Genomic DNA, 27,865 nt, shown 5'->3' with positions numbered 1-27,865 from the left:
ATATGGTCATCATAGTCACCTTGCCTTGTTAATGTGGCTTATCTGTTGAATGTAGTTTATCAGCTCACACAAACACTCAGCACCTCACGGCCAGCGAGCGCTACCCGATGCATCTATTTAGATATAAATACCTCGCCACTTTAGACATGCTATATGAGAACATCAAGAGGATCGGACATTTAAGGGTTCGTAGAGTGGAGACTCGGAGAGTGTTTTAGGGAAAGTTAACAGTATAATATAATTATTATTTTAAGACCTCGTCGTTAGGATGACTTATCTCTACTGCACTAAACCTTTTATAGAAGGAACCAATAAAGAAATGCATTAAGGATAGGATCCATCATGCTTTTATTTTGAAAGTGTGGATTTAAATTACTTCTCATCTCAGGAGTGATGATGAGTGTCGACCGAACACAGACCGTAATGGAAGACAAGAAGAATTCTGTTATCATTATAAATACAATAAATTATTACTGTTATATTTAATTATTCTGCGATTATGAAAAATATGAGCAAAATGTTTTGTATGTGTATTGAAGGGTATATAGTGGCATTTTGATAAACAATGTGTAAGCAATAAATTAGCAGTCACCCACGAGGGCAAAACAAACATTTTTATCAAGGCAGTAAGGAGGTATAGGTACTTCAAAAGGTTACATGTGAAATCATCGCAAGTTTAAATGATGTCATGGATCCGTGATGATGCATAGCAGGAAGGAAGGACGCTGGAGTGTTGGCACACATTATTACCTTAGTAGTCGCCACTGTTGTAATTTTGAAGATAACAGTTTGGCATCTTTGGCCTAAAATTGAGCGAGCGATATTTAAAGAGGGGTGGGAGTCTGAAAGAGATACATCGAGGAGGAATCAAGAAAATGTGGCCGCAATCCATATTTTTAAAATGTGTGCCTTCAGAATCGTTACTTACTATATTTATTTATGCTGAATGGAGGTTTCACACACCCTCTTTCAGTACTCGTATTACTCGATTTTATGTTGTATTGTGAGTGAAATCGTGACAGAATGCGGTGCGCGCGCGCAGGCTCCGCGGCGGCGGCGGCGAGTTGGCGGGAAAAGCAAACAAAGATGGCGGCGGCGGGGAAACGGTTGACACGAGCTCAAGGTCGCGCTGATCTCATCCCGCCCGATAAAGTGTGTTTGCTCACTTTGCTACATATTTTTCTAGACTTTGTTTAGAGTCTTTGGTACACAGCCTGATTTGTGGCGTGTTTGGTAAGAAGAAGCCGCGTCGAAACGGATAAGCGACGCGAAAGCGTATTAGCCACGCCGGTAATCGCGGGGGACGACGTCGGCATAAACCGCCTTTTAAAGTCGTTTCAATGATAACATCACTTTGTAGGTTCTCCTTTCCCACGATGACGTGTGCAGCGGTTTTCGCAGGAATTACCTCCGGGCTGTTACTAACGGTACTTTTTAAAAGTTCGATTCGAAATTGTAATCGCCGATGCTCATTATTACAAACTTCCTTCAGGAATTTAAGTACGAACTTAGGTATTTAAGTTTATCACACATATATAAAAAAAAACTGTAAGCAGATTGTTGTATTGTTTCTTGATTTCGAACAACCCTCCAATATCACGTAAGGCTTCATAGAGCAGGGACATAAGTTGATTGTTCGTTGTTCGGTCTCTACCACGCATCTTCACCTATTACAGCCTACACACTTCGTTTGACTTCGCACAACACGCCAAGGATGGGCAACCAGATTCTGTAGACTGTGTGTCCCGCAAATCTCCCCCGTTCCTCTCGGAACTGGTTGTGTCTCCGGCGGCGGCGGCGTGGGACAGGAGGCTCGCGGTCTGGGAAGTGGACCGCCAGCGCCTGCACGTTGCGGCCAGGGAATGAGCGTTATATTTTTTTACCGATAAGATTTGTACATTGGTTTTCACTAATATTGTAAAGGAATTTTAATTATTTTATTGTATTGAATAGGCTCCGACACTGCCTCCGAAAATATATTATTTATGCATTATCATTATCTATCCCTGAGCATTATCTACATATGTATAGCCATTTTTCATCCCGACCGAATTCGCACGGGAATTGTAACTCGCCAGTGAACAAGCGGGTGGAGTGACTGCCAGCGAGTCCCTGGGTCGAGCCACGACAAACGTGCCGCTCGTACGGCAGCTTCCTTCGTTTTTCGTCAGTATAGAGTAACCCTCGTGGACCCACGCCGTGGCCCGAGGCTGCGGCGGCGGCGGCGGCGGGTGTAGCATGGCGCGACCGACTGCCCCGTTACTCGCCGGCTAATTAGACTGAGACAAATACATGTGATTACCTCCAGCGCACGCCGTTCGAAAGCCTATTCAGATTACCAGCTGGGAATTATTATGTATAAACAGTCTTAAGAAGCGATTCACGCGGAACGATGTTTTTTTTTCTCTTGGTGAATGGTGTATTGCGCTTTCATTGTAATTATATGTATCACACACATTCTCGGCTCTTCAGGCGCGAAATCGGCTGAGCTTGGATTTATACAAATAAGTATGTATATTTTATAAAAATATCTTCCCAATATACATACTCACATACTTAATTTATTCTTACTTACTGTGTGTAATATGCCTACTTAAATGTTATGTGGTAAATGAACAGGGCCCCAAGTCTGCTAAAGAATGGCGGCATAGTTGTGTGTCAGCAGCATGGGTTTCGCACTGTAGGTATTCATTATCTGCGTTTTAGGAAACATTTATTGCATTTAAAGAACTAACGTTAATAAACAGTAATAAGTGTTAAGTGTTTCATATTGCACTACTGGGAGTCACTAACCAAGAGAAAACAGATACCTAAAGTCGGAAAACCATTCAGACGACACAGCATTGAGCCACCATTCATTAGCAGACTTGAGGCCCATCTATGGGGCATAGGTATTTTATAAAATGTCTAATACAAGTAAGTTAATAATTATATGATATGTTATGAGGACAAGCTTAATCCATATTATATCAGAGCAGATTCATGGACATCTATAAATTCTGTGGGTTGACCATGTTCATGGAATTATGCTTCTACTTCAACTAAACATTTTAATGTAAAGTTGAGTATTTTGTGCCCTTTGAGTTGAGATTTGATGACATAATGCCCTAAGCTCATTACAACAATGGTCACAAGCTACTAATAGAATATTATGCAACACTACATTATTATAAAATTAAGCAGTGTTGTTGGAAGTAGGTTATTGCTCAATAAGTAAAGCCTTCTTTAGTGTAATGATGACGCCTTCAATTAATGATAGCTTCTTGAGACTGTTACTGCTGACTTGCCCTTTCTGATCATTTGAAAGACCTCACACAAAGATTAACTATTTATTGAGTATGATTTATCCACAGTTGTAAGAGCTTGTAATGAATTACCATCATTTGAATTTATCTAAAATGTGAATTGTAAGGGACTGTGGGCGGCTAGATGTGGACAGTATGTGGTTTTGTATAATAAAATGACAAGGTAATGAGGGCAACACACCCAACATGTTTTTTTTGTACATAAATGGTTAAATAAGTAATGACGACCGAATGGCGTAGTGGTTAGTGACCCTGACTACTGAGCCGAAGGTCCCGGGTTCGATTCCCGGCTGGGGCAGATATTTGTTTAAAGACAAATATTTGTACTCGGGTCTTGGGTGTTGATATTTATATTTAATATTTATCTATCTATGTATTTATGTAGATATATCAGCTGTCCGACACCCATAATACAGGCTCTGCCTAGCTTGGGGTCGGATGGCCATGTGTGAGATGTCCCCACATATTTATTTATTTATTTAATAAGTGTGTACATTAATTTTAATACGATTTTAATTATGAGAGATTCATTTGAGGGCAATCAATCTTATACATTTTTATCACAAAATTCAATTGGGGATACCAACAAACCTTTTTCTTAGCATGTTGTTGACTAAGACTCAAGCTGGTCTAGGGTTTTCAGAGGTGGAAGGATTAGCCAGTCAGAATGGCATCAGTTACCGTACTGATTGCACTGCCTTGTTCATATTTAAATTTAATACATCACTTGGGGAGGCTTCTCATAAACAGTATAAATTGTATAAGGTCTATAGTTGGGAGGCAACAATTAGAGCAGTGTGCAGACTGTTCACTGCAGTAACTCTGCGGGTTCCACATGACAACAATGATCGGTGGTCACAGTCACAACTGTTCCTCTTTCTTGTCAGAGAAAAACAATATTCCAGCTATTATTATTAAAATGCTTACTTTGCTGGTATTCTGCTGGCACTGAATGGTGCAGTGGGCAAGCATCCATCACAAAAGTATAAGATACAAACTACTAAACACATGTACACAGAAGAACTTGTTACTTTTTCTTTGGGCTAAAAGTATTTTTCCAAAAAACACATGTGTATTTTCTATAATATTAAATGGGTAGATAGGTATACCATGTAGCTACAAATTACCAAGTAGCACAAATTAATCAAAGTACTGCACCCACCACGCCGTGCAACATTACCGGTATCGGAGGGGCCAGTTATTACTGTGTTTATAAACAGATCTAGGTAAGTAATTAAATGATATCGGTTACAATACCTTAATAGCATATTTTAATAAGAACAATAGAGAAAATCTTATAAACTGATAGCTTAACTTACCTTACAAGGGGCAAGAACTTTGTCTTTTTAGCAAATTCCAGTTATTTAGGAAATCCACGTCTCACATTCACTTGTAGAGTTAACTTTATTTAACAGTCGCCACTAATAAAACACTATAACACTAAACTGAATACACTGAAACCTATGCTGACGCGGGCATTCTATATTAAATTAGGTACGCGTCGAATGGCGCGACGCGAAAATATTATTTTACGCTAAAAACCAGACCACGTAACTTGAAGCGAAGCAAAAACTTGAACGAAAAGTTAGCAAGTTGAGTTTGACAGTTTGTTTTGCTGGCAAGTGCGTCAACGTTCCGATTTCCGCATAAAACTAGCGCAAAAACGGAAACAAAAATAGCATTTCAAAAATGAAATAGAAGCATATATACTTATTATGAAAAAAAAACAAAAATAAGAATGTGTTACGATGTTTTGATCAAGTTTTGATAGACTTTTTTATAGGAACGGTTCGGCACTTAATAAAGTGTATAATTATTTAAAGAATCGGAACGTGTCCTACAGCATACTTGACATTCCAATCATTCCAAGTTCCCGCCGTAAGCGGATTCGTTCGCATGGAAGTGGAAACCGGTTTCACCTAACTTACCTAAATATTTTCCTACTTTACTGAAAAAAAATATCTTCACGTAGACGCTACCTCATTATATTATTTTGTTAATAATTAAGCTTTTTATATCAAATTGTTTTAATAATATTTATCACATTGGCAGCGTTTAGCGCCATCTGTTGTCGAGTAGCATATGTATCATACTTATATGTACGCGCGGTAGGTAGGATGCTCCCACTTCCTCTTCCTCTCTATGTTTGATGAAAAAATATAACTTATGTACCTAAAATTATTGTAATTTTTTTATACAATTATATGTAATAGGTATCTACATAGAGTTAGCTATTCCATACAGTGGACTAATGCAGGCTCATGATGATGATGATGTCATACAGGTAGGGAATACAAGCCCGGGATCCCGCTCCCCGGGATCCCGGGATCCCGGTCATTTTCCAGTCCCGAAATTTTTGGGATTAAATTTTGCCAATCCCGGGATTTTCGGGATTGACAAAAAAGGGTAAATTAGTATGTAAAGGTATTCAAATGTGGCTGACACCGTTTTCGCCTGTTTATGTGTTCGCCTCACCTGTGCTTTTGACAAATAAAGGAGAATGGCAATTTCTCTATAGCGCCATGACCCAGAGCGGCCATTGATGAAACATACACTGATGTGTAGTCCGTGACTACAGTATATACTGGTATTAATTTTATTATTATGAGGCATGGGAGAACGAAGATATAAGTGCCGAAAGATCAAGTCTTTCTACTGTACTAGATGTTACCCTTGAGCTAAAAATAGTTTTTAAAAGTGTTCCCGTGGGAATTCCTGGATAAAAAGTATTCTATGTTACTTCGGGATAACGGGAACTTGAATAGAATGAAATATTTTTTGAAATTGATCTCTTTATAAAAATAGGTTTCCGAGTGTGAAATGTGCCAAAATAATCTTGATATTACTTGCAGAAATAAAATCATGTAATACATTTTGTGATGCACTATGTATTGGGAATCTCATGATTTAGATTATAAAATTTGTTTATGCGTGTACTATTCATCAAAAACTTATTTAACGAAAAAAAAAATATATTAATTAATTTACTTTTGAACCCTAATATCTCAAAAACCCCATGGTTTAGATTTTTTTAAATATTTTTCCCTGATAGTAGACATTTTTATCAATAACTTAAAATAGGTTTGCTTAGTGGCTGCTAACTTACGCAAAGCGGGTCAGGTTTCGCCATTCTTCTTTATTTTGATTTTGATTTTGATTTATGAAAAGTAGAACTTTTAAGTTAAAGTTTTGCAATTGGCAAGGTCCAAAAAAATAATAGATTATTTTGTTTGGTCTAATAGAGCAATTATTAATCATATTATTAGACCTACTTTAAAAAAGAGTCAAGTAGTCTATTGTTTATATTTTTTTAAGAAGTATATTTTTTTTCAACTAAGTATGGTCTGACAAAGTTAAATTATAAATACTGTGTCTCCAATAAACCTAAACTTTGATTCGTGAGAGGTGTTTTTGTTTGTGACCTTAATCCCGGGACTACCCCGGGATCCCGGGATTCTCTTCATCCAGTCCCGAAATCCCGGGATCCCAAATAAAGGCCGGGATTGTATTCCCTACATACAGGGCACTACAAGTATGTGGGAATTTTTGAAGAATCCTTTACGTATGAAATAAAAAATTAATATTTTATCCCACATAATTGTAAACGTTTTTATACGGACGACTATGAAACAAAAACTAAAGCCGAACGTCCACTGCCGGCTAAGTAGATTAGCTCATTCAGTCTATGGTTTAGCTCGCAGTGGACGTTCTTCTTAATTATTCTAAGTAAAATTTTATTTCGTAGGATGTATTTTTAGATAAATAAAATTATGAGGGTTGATCCTTTCTAACACATTTATAAAAAATATATAACTTAAGTCTAGCCTACACAAAATAGTATTTTTTTCAAACATAGGTGAGATACCGTAAGCTCCTTTCTCCTTAGTGATTTACATTAGACAAATTATTGTAAAATTTTACATCGATTATATGTAGGTATAATTAATGAACCCCATTGCTTAAAAATACTGATTGATCTCCTACAAGTTAACAACATAGGTACGAGCTTTACAAATACAAAAAAGCACATTAATTTAATGATGTACCTACCTACTCAGTTGTTATGTTATATCAAAATGATTAGCTTCGCACAATTGGAAAGCTTTTAGACGGGTGCTGTATAAAAGAAATACAAGAAAGGCACAGTATAGTTACGGCAAGCGTATGTCCGCAATATCATTGAGAAATATCTACTTCTAACCATAAATTAATACTGAATAAATTCTAGCTCGCCTCTGCCAAACTCCTGAGCAGGCCGGAGCTGAGATGGTCGAAGTTGGCGGGGTTGTAGTTGGAGCCGTAGCGGCGGATGACCTCGGGGTTGCCGGTGCGGAAGATGCGCTCGAGGCCCAGCCGCACCTGCGCCGCCTGCACGGGATCGGGGTTCAGCTCCGTGCCCTTCTTGTTCTTCACGTAGTAGCTGATGTCCTGCAGCGGGTCCTCGGGCACGCGCGCTCTTGCGCGGCTTCTGTAGGAGCGCTTTGTTAACACTTTAGCCTGCCTTCCTTGATTGACAACACCCTGAGCAGCTTTCCTCAAATCCTCCATGTTGTGGCTCGTGACATCTTCTTTAACTGCTTTGAGAGTTGCTGATCTCTTTGAACGTTTGACCCGCAATTCATTGTGGTCTTCAAACTCGTGCTGTAAAGGTTTACCTTCTATGGGATTCGCATTGGTCCAAGCTTTATACTTGGCATAGAATTTAGCGAATTCTTCAATGGGATTTTCATTGGGTGCTGAGCGTTTCCGGATGGATTTGGCGGGAGTGTCAGCAGCAGCGGGTGAAGCTGTCAGCAGTTTGGACATGAGTAGCGACTGGGAAGTGTCGAGGTCGGGGCGGGTGCTGGCTGCGGCGGGGGACGCGGGGGGCGCGGCAGGTAGCACCGACTGACTGCTTCTGAAGTTCATTGAACTGTTTTGAGCTGAGTTGTCATCTGTGAAGGAGAGTTGTTGTTTAGTAGCAATAAATTAAGTAAATGATGCGACTCTAGACTTTATAATTATAGCCAGCGGTAGACATGGCTGAGATACACGACTGATAGACACTATTCGGAATTTTCTGCCCAATTTTTGGGTTGATAAACACGCAAATTGTAGCTTTTATGAAAAACACGAGCTTTTACTAAATTTTCGTGATTATCATAGAAACTCGAAAAAGCACCACCTGGTAACGAATAGCAGAACCATGAGAAACCGTAGCCACCTATTCTTACCACGGAGTATTGACGGTTACCGATAGATGGCATTAAATAGGAATACCCAGACCTTGTAATAAGTTCTGGTTTTCTTCACTAGATGGCGCTATTTCAAGTTTCTATGATATTAGAAAATTGTGTAAAAGTACCATCTAGTGGCATACATGAAGAACTATACAAATCTGCAGTGTCCTGTATTTACAACCAAGAAGTATTAACGATCACCGACAGATGGCAGTAAATGGAAATACGGAGAACTTTTAGTAAAAATAATAATTTAGTTCTGCTACTCCACACTGGATAGCGCTATTACATTTTTCTAGTAACTTACTGGTCATGTTCAGCGATTCCATCATGGTTCCCGGCAGCGGCAGCGGGTACTTGCAGCGCTCGGTGGCGGGCACGGATGTGTCGTCGTTGTTCAGACAGTTCATCATCATCAGCTTCACGTCTTCTGGGACCGATATGTTCATCACGTTGAATGGAGATGTCGCCACTGGCGCTTGTGTTGTTGGCTCTACACAGAATGAGGAATTACAATAAAAAAAATATTATTACTTATATCTTTATGTAGGTTACATGATTAAATATCAAATATAACTGTGCGATTGTAGCGCGTAATGAAAGCGTAACTCGTTGTAGGTCAATACCGTTCAAGGGCGAGTTTCTAAACGCAAGAGTTCGTTGCTCGGCAGGATTTCAATGTTATGTAAGTTACTACAATACTTAATTGTTTTAGATATCAATAAATTCCTATCGTAAAGTACCGTACCTATACTAATATTCAACTATAGTGTAGGTATATAGCTTCATAAAGATGTATTATGATCTATCTGACTTTTTGACTCTTGCTTCCTTCGACAGAGAACTAAATACCTACTATTAATATACATGAGTATAGTATATATACCGGGCGTGGTGGTGAGGTGCGGCGCGAGGTCGGGCTCGAAGCCCGTGAGCTCCGTGAGCTTGTCGAGGAAGAACGCCAGCCGCAGCAGCAGCGCGCGGTCCTCGAACAACTCCTCCTGCGGACACCCGAGTGAGATTTCAGAGATGCAGATGCACAACTATAGCTAGATACTGAATGATATTCTAATTCTAAATGAATCGGATTGGTAGCAAAAGTAACAACATAATTTAAGTTGAATCAATCCTCGGGGCTTAGGGTAAGTCAGCTTCATTCATGAAATGTAGAGCCATATACAGTCTTTGTGTAGAGCTTTGTAAAAGTCTTGTCGTTAAAAAGCTCAAACTCCACTCTGACCGTCACACCTGACGGTCCCACACTAGCTCCTACCTGCTCGTGTCCCCGTGCGTAGTCCCTGTCCCGCAGCAGCCCCGCCGTGTGTAGAGCGAGCTGGGCCACGCGCCGCACGTGCTCGCCGCGCTCTGTGATGCGCGCGCAGGAGGAGTAGCGCCCCGACGCCACCAGCTGCGGGGGAACGAAGGTATGAGGAAGTGCAGACATAGGAGACATAATCTAACCACCATCATCTAATGAGCTGGGGGGTCGCTCTATATGGCGAAAAACGAAGTGCTGCTGCGCGAGCTACGGCTCTATTGCACGAGAAATCTCGTTCGCAATTATTTTGGTAGTATGAAGTAAGTGGAGTAACCCTCTGTCACAGGTTTTTGTGTTCGCATCCGTAGGTTTTACTGTTATTCAATCGACAAAAATGCCTGTGGCATGTACTGACCGTGGTATAATTAGCGGAGCTGCAGTCCTCCAGCCGGCGCGTGAACTCCTCGATGGCTCGCTGCAGCGCCTCGAGGTACAGGCTGCCGCTGTGCACTATGTTGTGCACCTGGGGACAGACCACACTTATATCTGTAGCAGTAGACTTCAGCGGAATGTTCCTGGGAGTTTACACTAACGTTAATTTAGGTACTTAGGTTTATTGGCTATAAGTAGGTATCAACAAATTATCATAACGTATTCCGGCATTCGTAATATCTCCCGATTACTCCCGAAAGAGGGTAGACGTGTTTTTGAGTACACGTCCGGTCTTCCGCGAGGACTGCCCACTTGGGACAGGAAGCCGGCAGTATAGGCACTTTTATAAGGAGGTATTGTTGTTCCTTGGGATAATTTAATTTCAAATAAAGAGTTTTACTTACTTTCTTCTCCATGTAAGACTGGTACTCATACTCCTCCGCGTACTTCTCCCCTCCATTAAAATGTTTATTTTCTCCTTCGTAAATGCTCTGCAAGTCCCCTATGGGCCCCTGGTACCCAGGGTTGTGCTCGTGATGTTCACTGTTGCTATGGAAGTTGTTGTAGATATACTCATCATTCTTCAACTCCACTTTAGTGGTATCGTCGAAGTTATTTCCGTATTTGCTAAAATAGTACTGTCGGACTTCCGGCAAGTCTATAGTCCACGCGGCGAGATTCGTAAATGCACTCGCGAAAAACAAAAACAACGTTACAGCGGACATTTTGAAAACTTTTCGCGCTTTTTTTATTTGTATTTATTTATCAGCAGAATACGCGTACGATCATTGCAAATATTTAACAATACTGTAAGTATTAAAACAATGTTGGGAAACGAGGCTTCAACGCACGGTTTTTATTGTATAATTGTTGGTTTCCAGTATCAATAGGATATTGTTTGTAATGTTGGCCAACACTGCCGCTCATAGCACAAGGCTCACTATAATATACACTGGTTGAAAGTTACCAAATTAATATAGGTACCTAATCGGGATAAAGTTAAGCGGTGATTCCCGGACTCCGACAAAATTGAATGTGTTTTTCCTAAGTAATTAATTACTAACTTTGGCAATTACTATAATTAATGACGAACTGGTAAAATTTTATAGTTTGCTTTATGGTCTAGTGATGGACACCTGTGTGTACGAATGAGACATTAATGAATGGAAATCATCCCTTGTAGATTATTTCTATTGTTCAAGAGATATTCTTAATATTTCCACAATACTTCTTTGTTTGTAGTAAACTATAATAATGTATATAAATATGCTAAGAATCTGCCACAGGTCACGGCCACGCAGGCATCACGCACGCATCTATGTGAGAATAAATTAATTGCCATTACATATTGTATGAAACAAACCGTATTGTATCGAATATTGGAAAATAACATATTAACACACAAATATTGGGACGAACATAACACTCTGGCGAAAAGTGGGTGCAGCAATGCACCTGTGCCTACCCCGCAAAGGGTACTCCCAGTATTAGTACAAGGCGTGAGTGCGTGGTTTTTTTTTTTTTAGTGGAAAATGGTAAAAATTATGACAATCAGCTATGTTTTGTTCACGTTTTTAACATGAAATCATCATCACATAATGGGCAATAGAAATTGTAATATGGAATGCATTATATGAATATAATTAATGCAAATTTGAGTCTCTGTGATACAATTATTTAATTGGCATTCGTTACATTTGTTACATTTGTAAACACGAGAGTACCCGAGCGTGAACCGTCCTTGACTGCGTTTCCACGCACTGTGCCTCATATCATCATCAAATGTTAGACAAATACTGATAATTTTCTGTTAAATCATCGCTTGTAATAGTAATAATACAAAAATGCAAGTACAGGTTAGCTTCATAAGTATCTACACACTTTTTTACCTTGTCAAACTCACTCGTATAATGTTGCTCGACTAGAAAATGGGAGTTTCTTTACTGTAGCCCTAATCGTACGTCAGTTTTGGTTGGTTAGGTTAGTTTACAACGGCATATATCTACTTATAGCTGATTGTACGTAACATTCGGAGCCTAGAATGGGTGTTATTCCTCCAAAGATGTTCTATGCTAGTGCTATGCTATGAGCACCAATTAATTTATGATTGGTGGATATCAAACGCATCGATGGCAACGTAGCATGTCCCAACTCTGGTGGTAAAGCACCCCTATCTATTCTATTCTATTCTGAGAGGGGGCGAAGTTCCTGTACGTGGCTCTCTCGAGTGGAACCTTTGTACATATTCCTTGATTTTAGCTCAGCCAGCCTAACTCCCTCCCTCCTCCTCCCTGGGTGTTCCAATAGCTGAGATAGGCGCTCTGTTGGTCCACGAATAGATAATCTTGTTTCTGTAGTACCCCAATCTAAACTCACACTAATATGTTGAAAATAACAAAACATGTTAAGTGTTTAGTAAATTTATTACAGTAAATATCTAAAATAACTTATCCACTATCTAAGTGTTTGTGAAAGCAAAATGCATAACATTCATTAATTAATTAAGGCGTGTTTAATATAAAGTTAGAAACTACAGTTTCTGGAGTCTGCCCCGCTGATCGGACATATTGTATTGTAAAAATAATATTATAATACTAGATATTAGATCTGTCGGCACTTGTGGACCTCCGTGGACTAAAATATAAAGAACTAGCGTTTCTATTCGGATGCACGCATTAAAATTAGGCATGGATTGTTTAACAGTAGATTTTGTTCAACATTTTCGGATTTAATAAATGCAAATAGCATACAATGCCTCATAACCATAAACGAAAAATACATTTAACAAAAACATCCATAAAGTCAGCGACCAGAGTCCACGGGTACCGCTGCTCCGTTAAAGCATAGATATTAAAATGTTGGATACAACTAACTAAGCCCGTTGTATGATACAAGCGAGCCAGCTCTATAGTACCAGTGAGCCAGTATGTATGTTACATTGCGCCAGCTGCATTTATTTATTTATTTATTTATTGTGCATGGTACAAGTGAGCCGGCGATATGTTACAACTGAACTGCATGGTACAAGTGAGCTGGCTGTATGGTACAAGTGAGCCCAGCTCTATGGTACAAGTGAGCCGGCGGTATGGTACAAGTTAGCCCATGCGCGGGCGGCCCATGCCGCGGCCGGGCATGCCGCCCATCTGCGGCGCGTCGCCCGCCTTCACGTTCTTGATGGTCTCGTCGATGGACAGGATCTGTGGGGAAAGAGCAGGGTTAGACTACTGTGAGTAGGAGCAGGCTGGTGTGTGTGTGTGTGTGTGTGTGTGTGTGTGTGTGTGTGTGTGTGTGTGTGTGTGTGTGTGTGTGTGTGTGTGTGTGTGTGTGTGTGTGTGTGTGTGTGTGTGTGTGTGTGTGTGTGTGTGTGTGTGTGTGTGTGTGTGTGTGTGTGTGTGTGTGTGTAGGGTCCTCATCAACAGTTGATCCTCACGGTTTGTTCAGTAATTGGATCCGTTGTGTTTAATCATTGGGAGAGCATCGTAAAGCTAGAGCTGGCTAGATGCTGCTATGTGGTTGTAGTACCTATAATATGAAACGATATGCATCTCGGCCTCTGATAATTATTCAGACACCACTAAATATCCCAAATAAAACCTAAACATTGGTTACGCGTTTCAAACTCTCCAAATGAAAATCCTTCAAAATCAAATCCTTTTAGCATTACGATTGACATGATGATTCAAAAACGTTAAAAGCTGCAATAACTTGGTGTTAGTTAGCCCTATGGCTGCTCTAACCTTCATAACATTACACCACATAACAACGGTGCGTTGAGTGTTTATAGATATTTTTACCATTATATTTTCATAATTGTAATGTGTGTGTGTGTGTGTGTATACCTGCGCGGCGGCCTCGCAGGCGGCGGTGATGGCGTTGATCTTGACGACGGCGGGCTCCCACACGCACGACGCGAAGTTGTCCGCGATGTCCTCCTTCTGGATGTCGATGCCGTACCAGATCTCACCTAATAAGGAATATAATTAAATTTTATGACAGTTTCATTTAGGCGGCATAGTTCAAACTGTGGAGCCGGGGGTTCAAGCGGCTTAGGGGATATTTGCGTTATCATATCTCCAACTAGATTTCTAAGCGTACCAAAAGCCGTTCTCTACTAGTCTTGGAGGAGACTCATGTCAGTGGTCACGGACAGACGGGTAGATTAAAACGACTGAAACGGCTTTTTACTGAAATTTGCTGACACTGCTGCTGACACCCCGGATTCATACATAGCAACTTTTTATCCCGGAATTCGAGCACTTTTTAAGGGTCTCAGTCACATATTATTACAAGCGTAACGTAAAGAGATCGCCTTTTTTTTCTGTCAACCAGGCGTTCGAAAATCAGAAGAAAAAGAGGTGATCTTAGCGAGGCTTATATGTGCAGTGACCTTAAGACAAACCGGAAATCGATACAACATCTACTATCGTCACATTTCATCAACTCAAGTCACGTTGACGCCCTTACCCTGATGATGTTTCTGCCGGAGTTTGTTGAGCAGGTTGGTGGCATCAAACCCGGCGTTGTCGCACAGCTGCCGGGGCACGGCCTCGAGCGCGCGCGCCGCGGCCGCCAGCAGCAGCTGCTCCTTGCCCATCACAGACTTGGAGTATTCGCGCAGGTACTTGGAGAGTTCCATGTCGATCGCGCCGCCGCCTGCGGGGGAGGGGGTGTTAGTGTCAATGTTTCATTAATTTACATCGGGGCAACACAATACGGCATTGCGACATGCCACAAGGGCTAAGGCTACGTCCGCACAGACAGGAGGCTTGTATAGCACCTAGATTCTAGCGACTCACTTAGCGAGTAGCTTAGTATAACAAACGTTCTCAAAACTTTACGACATGCCGCATTGAGCGCTTAGCGCCTGGATAGTCGCTTAGCGTCGTGTATTACTGCGGCCGTTCACGAATATTCTAAAACGTTCGTTTTACTGAGCTACTCGCTTCATGACTCGCTAGGCGCTAAGCAAACCTTCTGCTTGTGCGTAGAGAGCCTAACTGTTAACTTGATCAGCCACATTCTATGGTGTATCCCCTCGATCTTGACCATATAAGTTTATGGATTGTTTCTGGTCTGTCTACATACTTGATTGACCGAATATGACTGATCATGTAACTTTAGCTCTTGTGGCAACTCCACCTCATATCTATTATTGTGATCCTCATAGAGCAGTCAGAAATTGGATCCGTTGTTTATAATCATTGGTGGAGACAAATATGTACCTGTGAGCCCCTTCGACACGACTAACAACTAACACGAATTCCGGATGGTACGAATCTAAAAGAAAACACCAGTATTACTATCACTATTCACTTCGAGGATCTCTGGAGATGTTCACTATTCGAGCTTACTATTAGAACTGAACTGTTCGACTGTTACTATTAAACTGAACTTAATGTGCGCCAGACACCTCGCTTTATATAGGCCGGCGAGCGATCTTCCCGAAAGTTCCAGAGATACTCGAGGTCACATTATTTATTATTATTATTACTAAGTAGGTATAAACAATCCATACTTTTCTACTAACTATAAGTACCTAACTTAGCATCTAGAAAGTTCGCGGACGTTGTGGAACATTCCCTAACTATTGTTCTAGAAGCTTCCAGACTATTGTAGATCTATTGAATACATACTTATCTTTCTAGAACATTATCGAAACTACTGGAAAGTGATGGAATGTTCCAGAACCTTCACGAATGATCTATTCGATCTAGCGATTGTCGCGAACAGTACCACTTATATCATCATATGATATAGGATACATAATGACCGCTAACGGCGGTATCGACACGCTAAGAAGAAGATCCATTCAGGTCAAGTGACCTTAGACCGCTTAGACGGCCAACTGGTGTAGTGGTTAATGACTCTGACCTCTATGCCGAAGTATAGAGTTCTCCAAAACCCATATTTCAGGCTCTGTCTAGCTTGGGGTCGGGTGGGCGTGTGTGAGACGTCCCCACATACGTACCGGCGACGACGGCGTCGTTCTTGATGGTGCGGCGCACGATCATGATGGCGTCGTGCAGCGATCGCTCCGTCTCCTCGAGGAACTGCTCGGCGCCGCCGCGCAGGATCAGCGTGCACGTCTTCGCCGCCGGGCAGCCTAAGGGCAGAAGGGGGGTTAGTGACTCGTGTAGCAAGTGAAGTCCACAAAGCTAATAATATTTGCTAAATACATGTTTTTGAAACCTGTTTCTTAATAAATTAGCTTTGTCGGGTATATTTAGTAACTAATCTACACGTAGAGTAGTATTGTGAGCTAGAAAAACTAAATTTTCCTGTAAATTTATCTACGGATGGCTAAAACTAAATATTCCAGCAGGAACATTGTATATTGAGGATAGATAATAAATTAAATGGGCTATAATGTGGCTATACTCCTATCCTTCGCATGATTTACTTAGAAAGGACACCACCGATACGAACTTTTTCATAATAATGAACACTCATAATCTATTTCAGGATAAATGGGCAGCTAAAAGGATGCGTCTAACCATAGAATAACTAAGTACTACAGAATGACAATGTCATAGTACGGAATCGTAGCCATAAAAAAGCTTGAAAATTTAAGCAGTTTCCAGATGGCGCTATACGTTTCGTTAAGCGGTTTCTAGGTGGCACCACTATCTATGGATGAATGCAATGACATCTAACTATTCGATGGTCGTCGTAATATTGGAAACGGCCAATAGATGGCATTTTAAGCATAAAATATAAATCTTTAAATTTAATATTATTCTCTTCATCTAACGTGCATGCAGTTTGGTAAATATTGCACTCATAAACTTATGGAAACAAAATAATGCTGTACCTACTTAGGTACTATATCATTGTCAACTTTGTAAGAAGATATTTATTTTGCTCGTACCTACGAGAGTCAACTTGAGACCCGCTACCTATACCCGTCTCTTTCACTCTCACGTGATAATAGAATGGAGTGAAAGGGATAGGACCATTTTTCAAGTGTCAAGTTAACTAGCGTAAGTATACTTTGCTCGCTTCGCTTATGTGCGCGGTCGCCGCCCTCGCACCATCGAGTCAATATTGTATCATAGAACGAGTAGGTACCTACATGGTACCTACTTAATGTATTTTGGTAAATTAAGTATTAAGTTATCATCATCATCAACATCAACAGCCAACGCACGTCCATTGCTGACCATAGGCCTCACCCAAAGCACGCCACAAAACTGTCACATTCGCCCCGAATTTCATAATTTTGATAAGGTTCATTTTTGTCATGGAAGTAGTTTTTTTCTACTTCCATGATTTTTGTTTATGTTTTTTCCGTATCTCAAAGTACAAACGACAGAAAAGGTTTTTGCATTTCTTAATTGATTGCATATAAAGTGATTATCACTTAACTTTTAGAAATATGTTGACTAAAATGATTATTATTTCATAGAATAGTATAACTAGCCAAAGTTTAACCTCAGTAACAGTGAAAAGTAATTTACCCTTCTCATTGTTTTAGCTCTTACCTGGAACTGAAATAAACGGTTTATCGATGTACTTATACTTACTATACTAGTACCTACTCGTTATTCTATGATACCATTTGTTGAAAATATTACTTATTCATTACCATAGAATAACGAGTAGGTACCTTCTTAAGAGGAGAGTATACATACCTTTGCGATTCTAGCGAAATAGTTAGGTATTTAAGAAAACATTTGCTATCGCTTGTACTCTCATGCCCCGGCACGGGTGCGACAGAGATATACTGCAGCTCGCGACAGTCGCGACTGACAATAGGTAAGTACCTACTTTTCTGAATGAAATTCTGGTTTTGGGAGAAAACGTTTTACACTAACTAAATACTTACTTTTTGTATGGACTTTTTTCTAAGAAAAAGTTTTCCGTTTTAAGTGGTGTACTTCCCTCTTAATGTATTTTGGTAAATTAAGTACCTAGTTATCATCACTATCATCAACAACCAACGCACGTTAACTGCTGAACATTAGTGGGTAATAATTTAATTCATAAATATAAAATAATAATTAAAAAAATTAAAAAACCGACTTCAAAAAACGACTAAAATGTAAGAAATAATTTAAGGTTTACACAAATTCTACTCGTATGAGACAGTACAAATATACCTAAGCAGGAACTGTTCTTTTTTGATGTTGGTGCGGTGACAAAGTAATCTGAAGAAATATGGCACCAACTTCAAAAAAGAACAGTTCCTGCTTAGGTATATTTGTACTGTCTCATACGAGTAGAATTTGTGTAAACCTTAAATTATTTCTTACATTTTAGTCGTTTTTTGAAGTCGGTTTTTTAATTTTTTTAATTATTATTTTATTTAATAGTTTTTAGTTTATTTGTAATAATTTTCAATCAAAAGTAAGGTGCAAATGATACCAAAAAGTCCTACTAATCAATACGAATCATTCAAGCCTAAACACGAAGTAGTTGCTATATACCGTTGAGGAGTTCCCCTGACTGCCTTCCGTTTCCATCATCAGATCAGCTCAAGGTCACCATCATATTTTTTTGTTATAAGAACTATATTTACGTTCTTAATTTCATTAGAATCGGTTAATATGTGCCCAAAATGGAAATTCATACCCTGTTTTTACCCCTTTACCCACCCTTGGGGGTGAGATAAAATTCTGAAAAAAAAATGGGACCACCTGGGAGCTCAACCCAATACAACAAAAAAAGAATTTTCAAAATCGGTTCATAAACGGCGGAGTAATCGGTGAACATACATAAAAAAAAATATAAAAAAAAAAAAAAAGATCCCGACGAATTGAGAACCTCCTCCTTTTTTTGAAGTCGGTTAAAAAGCATTTCATCGCAAGGAAACCAAAGAACGCATAAAAATTGTTTTTTCAAACCTACCTACGCATCGAGCATTATTACGTTCTGTTTTAAGCTGTTTGTTCCTTTTGTAATTTTACATATTATATTCATTGTTTCCATTTCAATTGACTAAGTAACTTTTTACTAATATACTAGGAAGGAAAATAGTGTCCAATAATATAAAAATCTTTTTTTTTTTTAAATAAATATGTGGGGACATCTCACACACGGCCATCCGACCCCAAGCTAGGCAGAACCTGTGTTATGGGTGTCGGACAGCTGATATATCTACACAAATACATAGATAGATAGATACTAAATATAAATATCAACACCCAAGACCCGAGTACAAATATCTGTCTTTAAACAAATATCTGCCCCAGCCGGGAATCGAACCCGGGACCTTCGGCATAGCAGTCAGGGCCACTAACCACTACGCCATTCGACCGTCTACGATATTCACACGTTCCCAACTAATGGCGCTCACTATTGCCATCTAGTGATTATTCGTTAGTACTACTACGTTAGCAAGTAAACTCGCAACGTCTTCTTTCAAAATGGATTATGCAATAATTTAAGATTTCGACGAAATTCTACCACTAACGACATCTTACGGATGATTCAAAACTAAACTATCTAGTTACAATCGGGCTAAGGAGATTGTCATTCTTTAGTACTTAGTTATTCTATGGTCTAACTAAATTAAAACTAACTAAGTTATTTTGACTAAGTCAAACCTTCCGGTGCAACTTCTCTATCATACACTAGAAGAGAAACAAGAAAAAGCATTATGAAGGTGCCTACAGCCATGTGTTCCCCTATTATAATATGAACTTACTTTCTTGTAAACGGAAGTACAGATTGGGAAAAACCTGCCTAGCCATCGTTGCTACACATTTCCATACACGCTGCGCTCCGCTTTGCTTTTGACGAAAATATGCACCTAACACGCTCCTCCTCGCTTTGCTCGTCGTCGCACCTATCTTTAGGTTTCGATCACATGGGGTTTAATGGTGTTTGTAATAATTATAATGGTCTATAACTTTCGAAATTTTGATAATACAATATCGTGATTTTCGGGGTGTAGGAGAAAAATACCACAATTTGTACATTTACAACATACTTAATATATGATTTATTAAGATAATATTAGGAGAAACAAGATTATACCTATACGAACAATTTGAGCAAACGAGACTTATGTGTTTCAAGATTGTGCCAAAAGAGTTTTAGACATAACGAGTCTTCTGCCACTTAAGATTTTGCAAAGTGATGATTCGACCAAAAAAGTTTAGACCTTACGAGTTATGCGAAACGAGTTTTGTGCAATAAAGATTAGGCGAGATGAGGGGAACCCGATTCAATCACTGGGGGTTCACTTTTTTTTACAAATAGATGAACGATAAATAAGGAATGGTTTGTCTCCACCTCATTCTAACTGTGATCCTCAATGAAATTCAGAAATTGGATCCGTGGTTTTAATCATTGGTGGAGACCATAGGAAAATTAACTAGGCCTTCATGTAGGACATGCATGGCAATATGGCTATCTACTACAGAAACGAGATAAACTATTCTTGGATCAACAGAGCGCCTGTCTTGGCTATTATAAAATGAACACCCAGGGAAGCTGCTCCAATTTAAAGGCTGAATCTTAGGGGATATGTTTAATTATGTACGGATCCACTTCGCCTCCTATCAGATTAAAAATATGTATGTCAAAAATACAATATAATCACAATACCACATTAAAAAAATATGTGTGTATTTTGCCACCAAAAGGGTTCTTACTCAGCATGTGCTGTACATAAATTCTCCGAACATATCGTCACCATCACTCACCAGTGAAGATGTTGTACCGCTCGCCGCCGACCTGCCGCTCGGTGAAGCTCTGGCAGCGGCCGAGCGCGGCGGGCGCCAGCTCGCGCACCGACGACAGCACGGCGCCGCCGCACGCGCGCTGCGTGCGCCGCAAGTCCTCGTCCGGCACGCGCCCCGCGCAGAACATGTCGCTGGAGAGGGAATGTAGCGGTAAGGGCAAGTTTCATATCATAGTGATCGATATAAGACTGTCTGCTGTACAGCGAAATAACCGTAGATTTTGACGAAGAAAAAAGTGTGTCAGCAGAAGTCTTAAACTGATACCCTCAAATTCATAGAACGTATTGTAAGATTACAATAAGGTTAAAATTGTCTTTGAAAAACACGAGTTTCGAGAGTGAAAAAATTGAAATTCGTATATCACAACGTCAATTTTAAACCTATTGTAAAGTGTCAAAAAGCTCTATGAATTTGGGGGATAGTCTTTACAGCTGTGTAAAAGCATTTGTCACACAAAGCTGGCTACTGTCGACCTTACAGTGTTATCTCTATGGAACCCTAGCAGGTCAGGTAAAGGTGTATTGCCATGTTATCAAGGACCACATGGCTTTGCACTGTTGATCTTGAGTAGGCATATCTGCCGTCCATATTGGTTAGCACGAAGACAATGGCGTGGCAAAGGTCTACTCTTCGAGCGCTATGTCCCTGAATAAGCCGGAGCGGGGGGGCGTGGGGCACAGGGGCACGGGGGCACGGGGGCACTCACCGGTCGGCGAAGTACTGCGTGGCCACGTCGCCGATGGGCAGCTTGCTGAGCACCACGGAGGCGCCGGACTTGTGCAGCGCCTCCAGCTTCTCGTACAGGATGCGCCACTCCGCGTCCACCACCTTCTGGTACTCCACCACGTTGTCCACGCGCACCTTTATACGGCGAAAAAAAAATATATTTAATAGTACATACTTCGAAGTTAACTTCATGGCATACAGTTTAAAATATAGTGGCTTTCAGCCTGCAAGAGTTATTGGACTGTCACAACGTGCATTATCATTAGAAATAGTAAAATGAATTTGGATGCCACAAGAGCGCGAGCCTTGTGTAACGGGTCCAGAAGTTGAAACAGTGGAGCGAGCGGCACGTATTTTTGGTAACCAGCTAAGGGCGTTCATCTGCCACTTTCAGCGATGAAATCACGCTGTTGCGAGGACGCAGCTCAGCTACAACGCCCGTGTATCACTCATCATTCTAATATCTTCTACTTCCTAGCCTTTTCCTTATTTGGCTTTGTGCGTCATGTCACGCCATTTCACCCTATCGTCTGTCATATCCTCATTCACTCCACACTCTCTCATATTTTCTTTCACACAAACCACGTTTTTCTCGCACTACCAATCACTATCTCGACATCGTGATGTCGAGATAGGGGAGTGTTGGGTGGCATTCTCTACCAGTTATTAATTCTACGCGGGCTCTAGTAGCATTAAGTTCGCCTTTGTACAATATTTTTTTATGTGCAATAAAGAATTTATAATAATAATGTTCCTCACCTCAGCGTTGTCCCTCTCAGCCTTCAGCTCGAGCTCGATGTTGAGCAGCGCGATGGTGCAGTCTGTGTAGGTCTTGGGCTGCATCTCGAAGCCGGCGTACGAGAAGGTCTTCTTGAAGGCCACGCCCGCCACCAGGAAGCTGTCCTCCAGCGCGCCGCCCGACACCTTCTTGATGCCTGCATTATTGCACTTTATTTTAACCAACTTTCCACTACTGTGCCTTAATCAGTTGAATACCGTCAAATCAGATTTATTCAATCAATTTTTATTCGGATGGTTAAAGGTTAAACGCCACACCCACATAGAAAATTAATGAATTTAAAACGGTTCGTTGCCGAAATATTCAAAATTACCACATAAAGTTTTTGAGATTTGTCTATTTTTAATATTTCTATACAATAGGTTTATATTTTTATATATAATAGGTCGGATGAAAGGCGATACGGTGACGATCCGTTTACATTACGTTTATTTGTACTGTGACCTTAAGGGTTTAGCACATATAAGCGTAACGTAAACGGATCGCCTTTTTTATTCTGTCAACAAGGCGTTCACGAACTCTCGTTGTACTGGTTGACAGAAGAAAAAGAGGCGATCCCTTTACGTTACGGTCCTGCACATAGGACCATAAAGCGGCAGCGTGACAACACGAACCGATCATATCCAGCGGCAGCAGCGGCGCGTCCAGCGACAGCACGGCGTCCACCACCATCTTGGAGAAGTGCCCCTTCTGTTGGTGGATCAGCTTCGACGACATCGCCGTCACCGCGCACTTCTGCAGTAGGTCCCTGAAAAAAAAGATTTTTTTACTTATGACAATTTGTTTGTTCGCACTAAATGTAGCGAAGTGACGCTTAAGACGTTTTGCCTCATAATCACATGTGGTCCTCAAAGACTGTTCAGAAATTGGATCCGTGTTTATAATCATTGGCGAAAATGGTATTAAGGTACGGTCAGCTGCATAAGTAGCTAAACGCTTCTGTACCTTGTCAAGTTAACGAACGGTCAATGTTTCAATGAATTGATAGACGGTTTCAGATTGACAAGGTACAAAAGTGTATAGCTACTTATGCAGCTGATTGTACATCCGACCCTAGTAACTCTCCTGTATTATAATTTCTCTCCTCCAAGGTAGTGTGGTAGAAATTGCTCTTAGTACCGTATTTTTGTGTCTGGCGTCTTGTCGTGTATTTATTTTGTAATGTCTGCAGGAGCAGTAGTGACGTAATGGATAAGGCCTCATCCTCTCAATCGAGAGGCCGTGGGTTCAAATCCTGGCCTGTACCAATGAATTCTTTCAATTGTGTTTTCAATTTAGGAATTTAAGTACAATAATACCACGTGCACTTACGGTGATGGAAAACATCGTGAGGAAACCTGCACATCTAGTTCTAGATGTGTATCCTAAGTGCATTGTACTTATTATTTATGTAATGTGTGTGTGCATGTGTGTATGCAGTATACGCACCTCTGTTCCTCGGGCGACTTGTTGTCGATGCGCACGGCGAGCTCGCGCACGCGCTCCACGGCGAGCCGCGACGCCGTGCGCACCGCGCGCGCGATGATGCGCGGGTGCACGCCTGCAACACCAAGTTAAACACTATTATTGCACGCAAAATACAAGACAAAAGTTAAAAAAAACACCGATATTCAACGCTAAAAGTCGCGTAACTTTTGAACGGTTTAAGTGCCAATTTCGCCATAGTGGATTAGAGCATAACCAGGGATTATTGCTAGACTTTTGACACATCTATCACGAATTTAATATGAAGATGACATATAATTGATCAACCTTTCTCTGGTTACGATCTAACCGACTATGGAGAAATTGGGGCTAAATCTGACTGCACTCAGAGTTTTATTATCCCTTAAAAAACAAAAAGAATATCGGCTTAGAAGTTGTAAGCTACTGTGCCTATAACAGCCTGATAGTGATCAGTTCTATTTCTACCAAAGAGAAAGATAATAGCAGCCATTCTTATAGTGCGACAAACTTATCTGTTCTGGTGAGACCGAACTAAATTGATCCATATCTCATAACTTACCAATGAATAGTATATTCATATTGATTAGATGGGTTTATTAAAACCGCAAGGGTGAATTACCACTACGGGCAAACTTAAAATGTTATAGAATCAAGAAATATTAGACATTTACATGAGCTCTCACCCGAACTGATAAGTTAGTGGCATTATTTATTATTATGCCTCGCCTCATGTCTACTATCATGATCCACACAGCGCATTCAGTAATTGGATCCGTTGTTTATAATCATTGGCGAGGACAACTTTTACACGCAAACTATAATGAACATGTGAAAGTGAACCTTACCCTCTTCAACAAAAGGCTTCAATCTCTTGAGCAGCTCTCCGGCCAGGATCACTACTGACGTGGTGCCGTCGCCGACCTGAAAGGAACGATTTTCATTTTATCTCTCTCATTCATATCATTATTATCATTATGTAAAAAAACTATCCTACTAATGGAGAGCTACATGACATGCCCTTACAGTGAAAGAAAATATCGTGAGGCAACAATCTGCCTGCACATCTAGATTGTACTATTTCTTTTCTATGTTTGTGAAACTGTTTCTGTTTGTGTGCAATAAAGAGTATTTTATCTTTATCTAGATGCGTAACAAACTAGCAGTGGACCAGCGTGGTGGGAAGTTGTCCAACCTTTGGGACGCAGTTTAGTCTCGTTCCCGTGGGAATTTTGCAATATCCAGTTGTAACTAAGCTTTAAGTTTACTAAGTTACCTGCATGCCAAATTTCAAGCATATAACTTTAGTGGTTTAGATTTTTCAAACAAAAAGTTTTCACCGAATTTCGGGATTTCCTCTTAGTGCACCTCTACGGTACCTGTACCTAAGCTACTTCGTCGCTTCCGAATTTCAAGTGCCTATGATTAGCCGTTTAGGCCTTGCGTTGATATGTCAGTCAGTCAGATTAGTCTAGCATCCTGTGCTAGATATGCATATAGTGGACTAAGCCCTATTGTTTATCATCAAATTACTTTGAAGAAGAAGACACATACCTCAGCGTCCTGCGACTTGGCGATGTCCACGAGGGTCTTGGCGGCGGGATGAACAATGTCCAGCAACTGAAAACATCAAATTTATATTTACTTCAGTGTAAAGTCAAGCCTAGATAGACTAGGTACTTGTTGGGTTGAATTTTCATCATAATTGTAGGTCTTCCTCAACGCTAGTTAGGAAATTGGATCCGTGTTTATAATCATTTGGTCACGAAAATAATGAAATAAATATTATTTTATAGTAAAATTATTAATTGCCGATTGTAAAATCAAAATCTGCAGTTCGGCTACACGGGTTCGTTATCGACGTCAATAAACTTGTTTAATGAGGGTTCCATAAATCACAACGCCGTATTTATGGCGAATCGCGATATAGTGACGTTTATCTGCGACGATAGAGCACATAGTACGGTATGGTAGCTGATCCTATAACTTATACTAAACTTTTGAGGTATGGAACCCTGCAAATGCCGGGAGACTGACCTTCATGATGGTGGCTCCGTCGTTGGAGATGACGGCCTTGCCCTGGTGGTCCACAATGAGCTTGTCCATGCCGCGCGGGCCCAGCGTCGTGCGCACCTGCGACACACAGCATCAGGTACCTTAGTAAACTTAAACCTTAGTTACAACAGAGTTAGTGAGGAGTTAGTGAGAAAACAAATTTTTATGAAAAAAATTGACGGAATGGGAAAAAAATGCTTAGGGACGAGAGAACTTCTTCATGGGAATGAAAACATTCTAAGGCAATGCAGAGCTTGTGGTGGGTCAGCTAGTTTAGATATAAGACTATTGGAAAAATCAGCCCTTATTGTTTATACACAAAATCAATTTCTTCCATCCAAGACATGATTGGTGGAGAACCAAGGTAAATTTTACAATCTAAGATACATAATAGGATAGAATAAGGTACTAACCGCATCGACAACGAGCTGGCAGGCATTGATGTTAGAGATGAGCTGCGGCTTGCCTTGCGACGAGTCCGTGCCCTCCTTCAGAACTAGGATCTGCGGTTGCTGAAGAAAATATTAAATTCATTAAAAATTTTTAAAAAAAATGGTTTTTCTGGATATCAGGCCAAGTAAACATTTGTATTTTTATATTACACTGCCGGGCAATGAAAAAGTTCCACTCACAAAATTCCGGCAACAAACGACCCCAAGTTTTTCAAAGATTTAATTTAATATTGGAACAAAATATTACCAATTTAAGTTGGTAATATCCTGATGCTCAGATAAATGTACTTCAATGTTGCAGAAGACGGCATTAAGATAGCCTTTTCCGTTTAGAAGTAATTTATATATCATAGCCTTGCCATATAGAATGCTATTTTCATGTTGTACTAATGATTTCAAACTAGCAATCATAACACATGCCAAAGTGATCATATGAGGAACTGATATTGTAAATGGAATGATACAAATATGGAGCCAGCCTTACATGTACCTCATGCAAGTTTATTTATAAGAAAAGTAAGAAGCATAAAATTCAAATTTTATCACAGAACTGAAAACATAGATAAAAGGTGGTCTATAGTAAACAGTTAAAATCCTTTAATAAATAGATAATGATGATGTGGATGGATAAATACAGCTTCACACAAAGCTTGGGCCCCATTTGGATCGGGATAATAAACATAAACAAAATTTTGATTTGAAAGTGATGGTTCACTTTTTGGGGCAACTTTGGGAATATTTTTACCCAGGTATAGTATAATATAAGGCACATAAATTTGACCCCTCTCAGAAGCATTGTTAAACAAGAGAACAATGATTGTTACTATTAGAGGGGGTTCAGGTTTCCAAGACATGACCATACCTATTTCAAACATTATTATGGTTAATAGCTAGTTTTCAATGTACCAAGATAGTATGTATCGGTAGCTATCACTAATTATGCATATTTTACGAGAAATGTAACTTTCAAGAAACATACGGCGAATCACATGAAAAATGAATCATAGACAATACCATTACGATGTTCTCACTTTTCTTAAATTTTTTGTATCGAATACTTTACCAAAATTTCAAGTTACGTTGAAAGTGGCTAGAATAATTAATGCATGAATTGCATGATGTAATTCATAGTGATTGCAAATTGCAATAGATTTTCACTCAAAAATCACTGAAAAATGTCTTGAACAATTTTAACCTCTAGCACTTTTCGGTATTCAATTTCTCATTAAAATCCACACAATTGTAAATAATATGGGCACTACAATAATATTTCAAGAAAGCACTTCAGAGTTTTATAATAAAACATCGATAAAGTAGAATGATTTTAGCGCAAATCTCAGATTAAATTACCATTTTGTATATTTCCGCACAAACAAATATATATTTGAAATTAAATTTATTAAATGTCAAAACAAATCTGACATTGACAGTTGACAGTTCGTATCGAAACTTGACATGACAATGACAGCTCGGCAGGAGGAACTACAG

At 40.0% G+C, this 27,865-nt stretch overlaps 2 protein-coding genes across 2 annotated transcripts; both read right to left on the bottom strand.

Moving 5' to 3' along the window:
• Window positions 1–7,051: 7,051 nt before the first annotated feature.
• LOC105390750 lies at window positions 7,052–12,492 on the bottom strand. Its single transcript, XM_048629886.1, has 6 exons — window positions 10,619–12,492; window positions 10,198–10,305; window positions 9,798–9,932; window positions 9,411–9,525; window positions 8,832–9,017; window positions 7,052–8,239 (listed from the first exon to the last, which is right to left on the bottom strand). Exons 1-6 carry the CDS (start codon window positions 10,937–10,939, stop codon window positions 7,530–7,532), a joined length of 1,575 nt encoding a protein of 524 aa, XP_048485843.1. The 5' UTR covers window positions 10,940–12,492; the 3' UTR covers window positions 7,052–7,529.
• Window positions 12,493–12,618: 126 nt separating this feature from the next.
• LOC105390751 (T-complex protein 1 subunit eta) lies at window positions 12,619–27,865 on the bottom strand. The gene is made up of 14 exons (XM_048629885.1): window positions 27,728–27,865; window positions 26,339–26,437; window positions 25,908–26,003; window positions 25,425–25,490; window positions 24,719–24,794; window positions 23,856–23,967; window positions 23,042–23,175; window positions 22,388–22,563; window positions 21,609–21,763; window positions 20,864–21,033; window positions 16,183–16,317; window positions 14,679–14,867; window positions 14,054–14,178; window positions 12,619–13,411 (listed from the first exon to the last, which is right to left on the bottom strand). The coding sequence occupies exons 1-14, from the start codon at window positions 27,728–27,730 to the stop codon at window positions 13,310–13,312; spliced, it is 1,638 nt and encodes a 545-aa protein (XP_048485842.1). The 5' UTR covers window positions 27,731–27,865; the 3' UTR covers window positions 12,619–13,309.

This window comes from Plutella xylostella, chromosome 24 (genome assembly GCF_932276165.1).
Source record: "Plutella xylostella chromosome 24, ilPluXylo3.1, whole genome shotgun sequence".
Classification (NCBI taxonomy): Eukaryota; Metazoa; Arthropoda; class Insecta; order Lepidoptera; family Plutellidae; genus Plutella; species Plutella xylostella.
The sequence above is the reverse complement of the archived record's forward strand: the minus strand, read 5'-3'. Positions and strand labels throughout refer to the sequence as shown.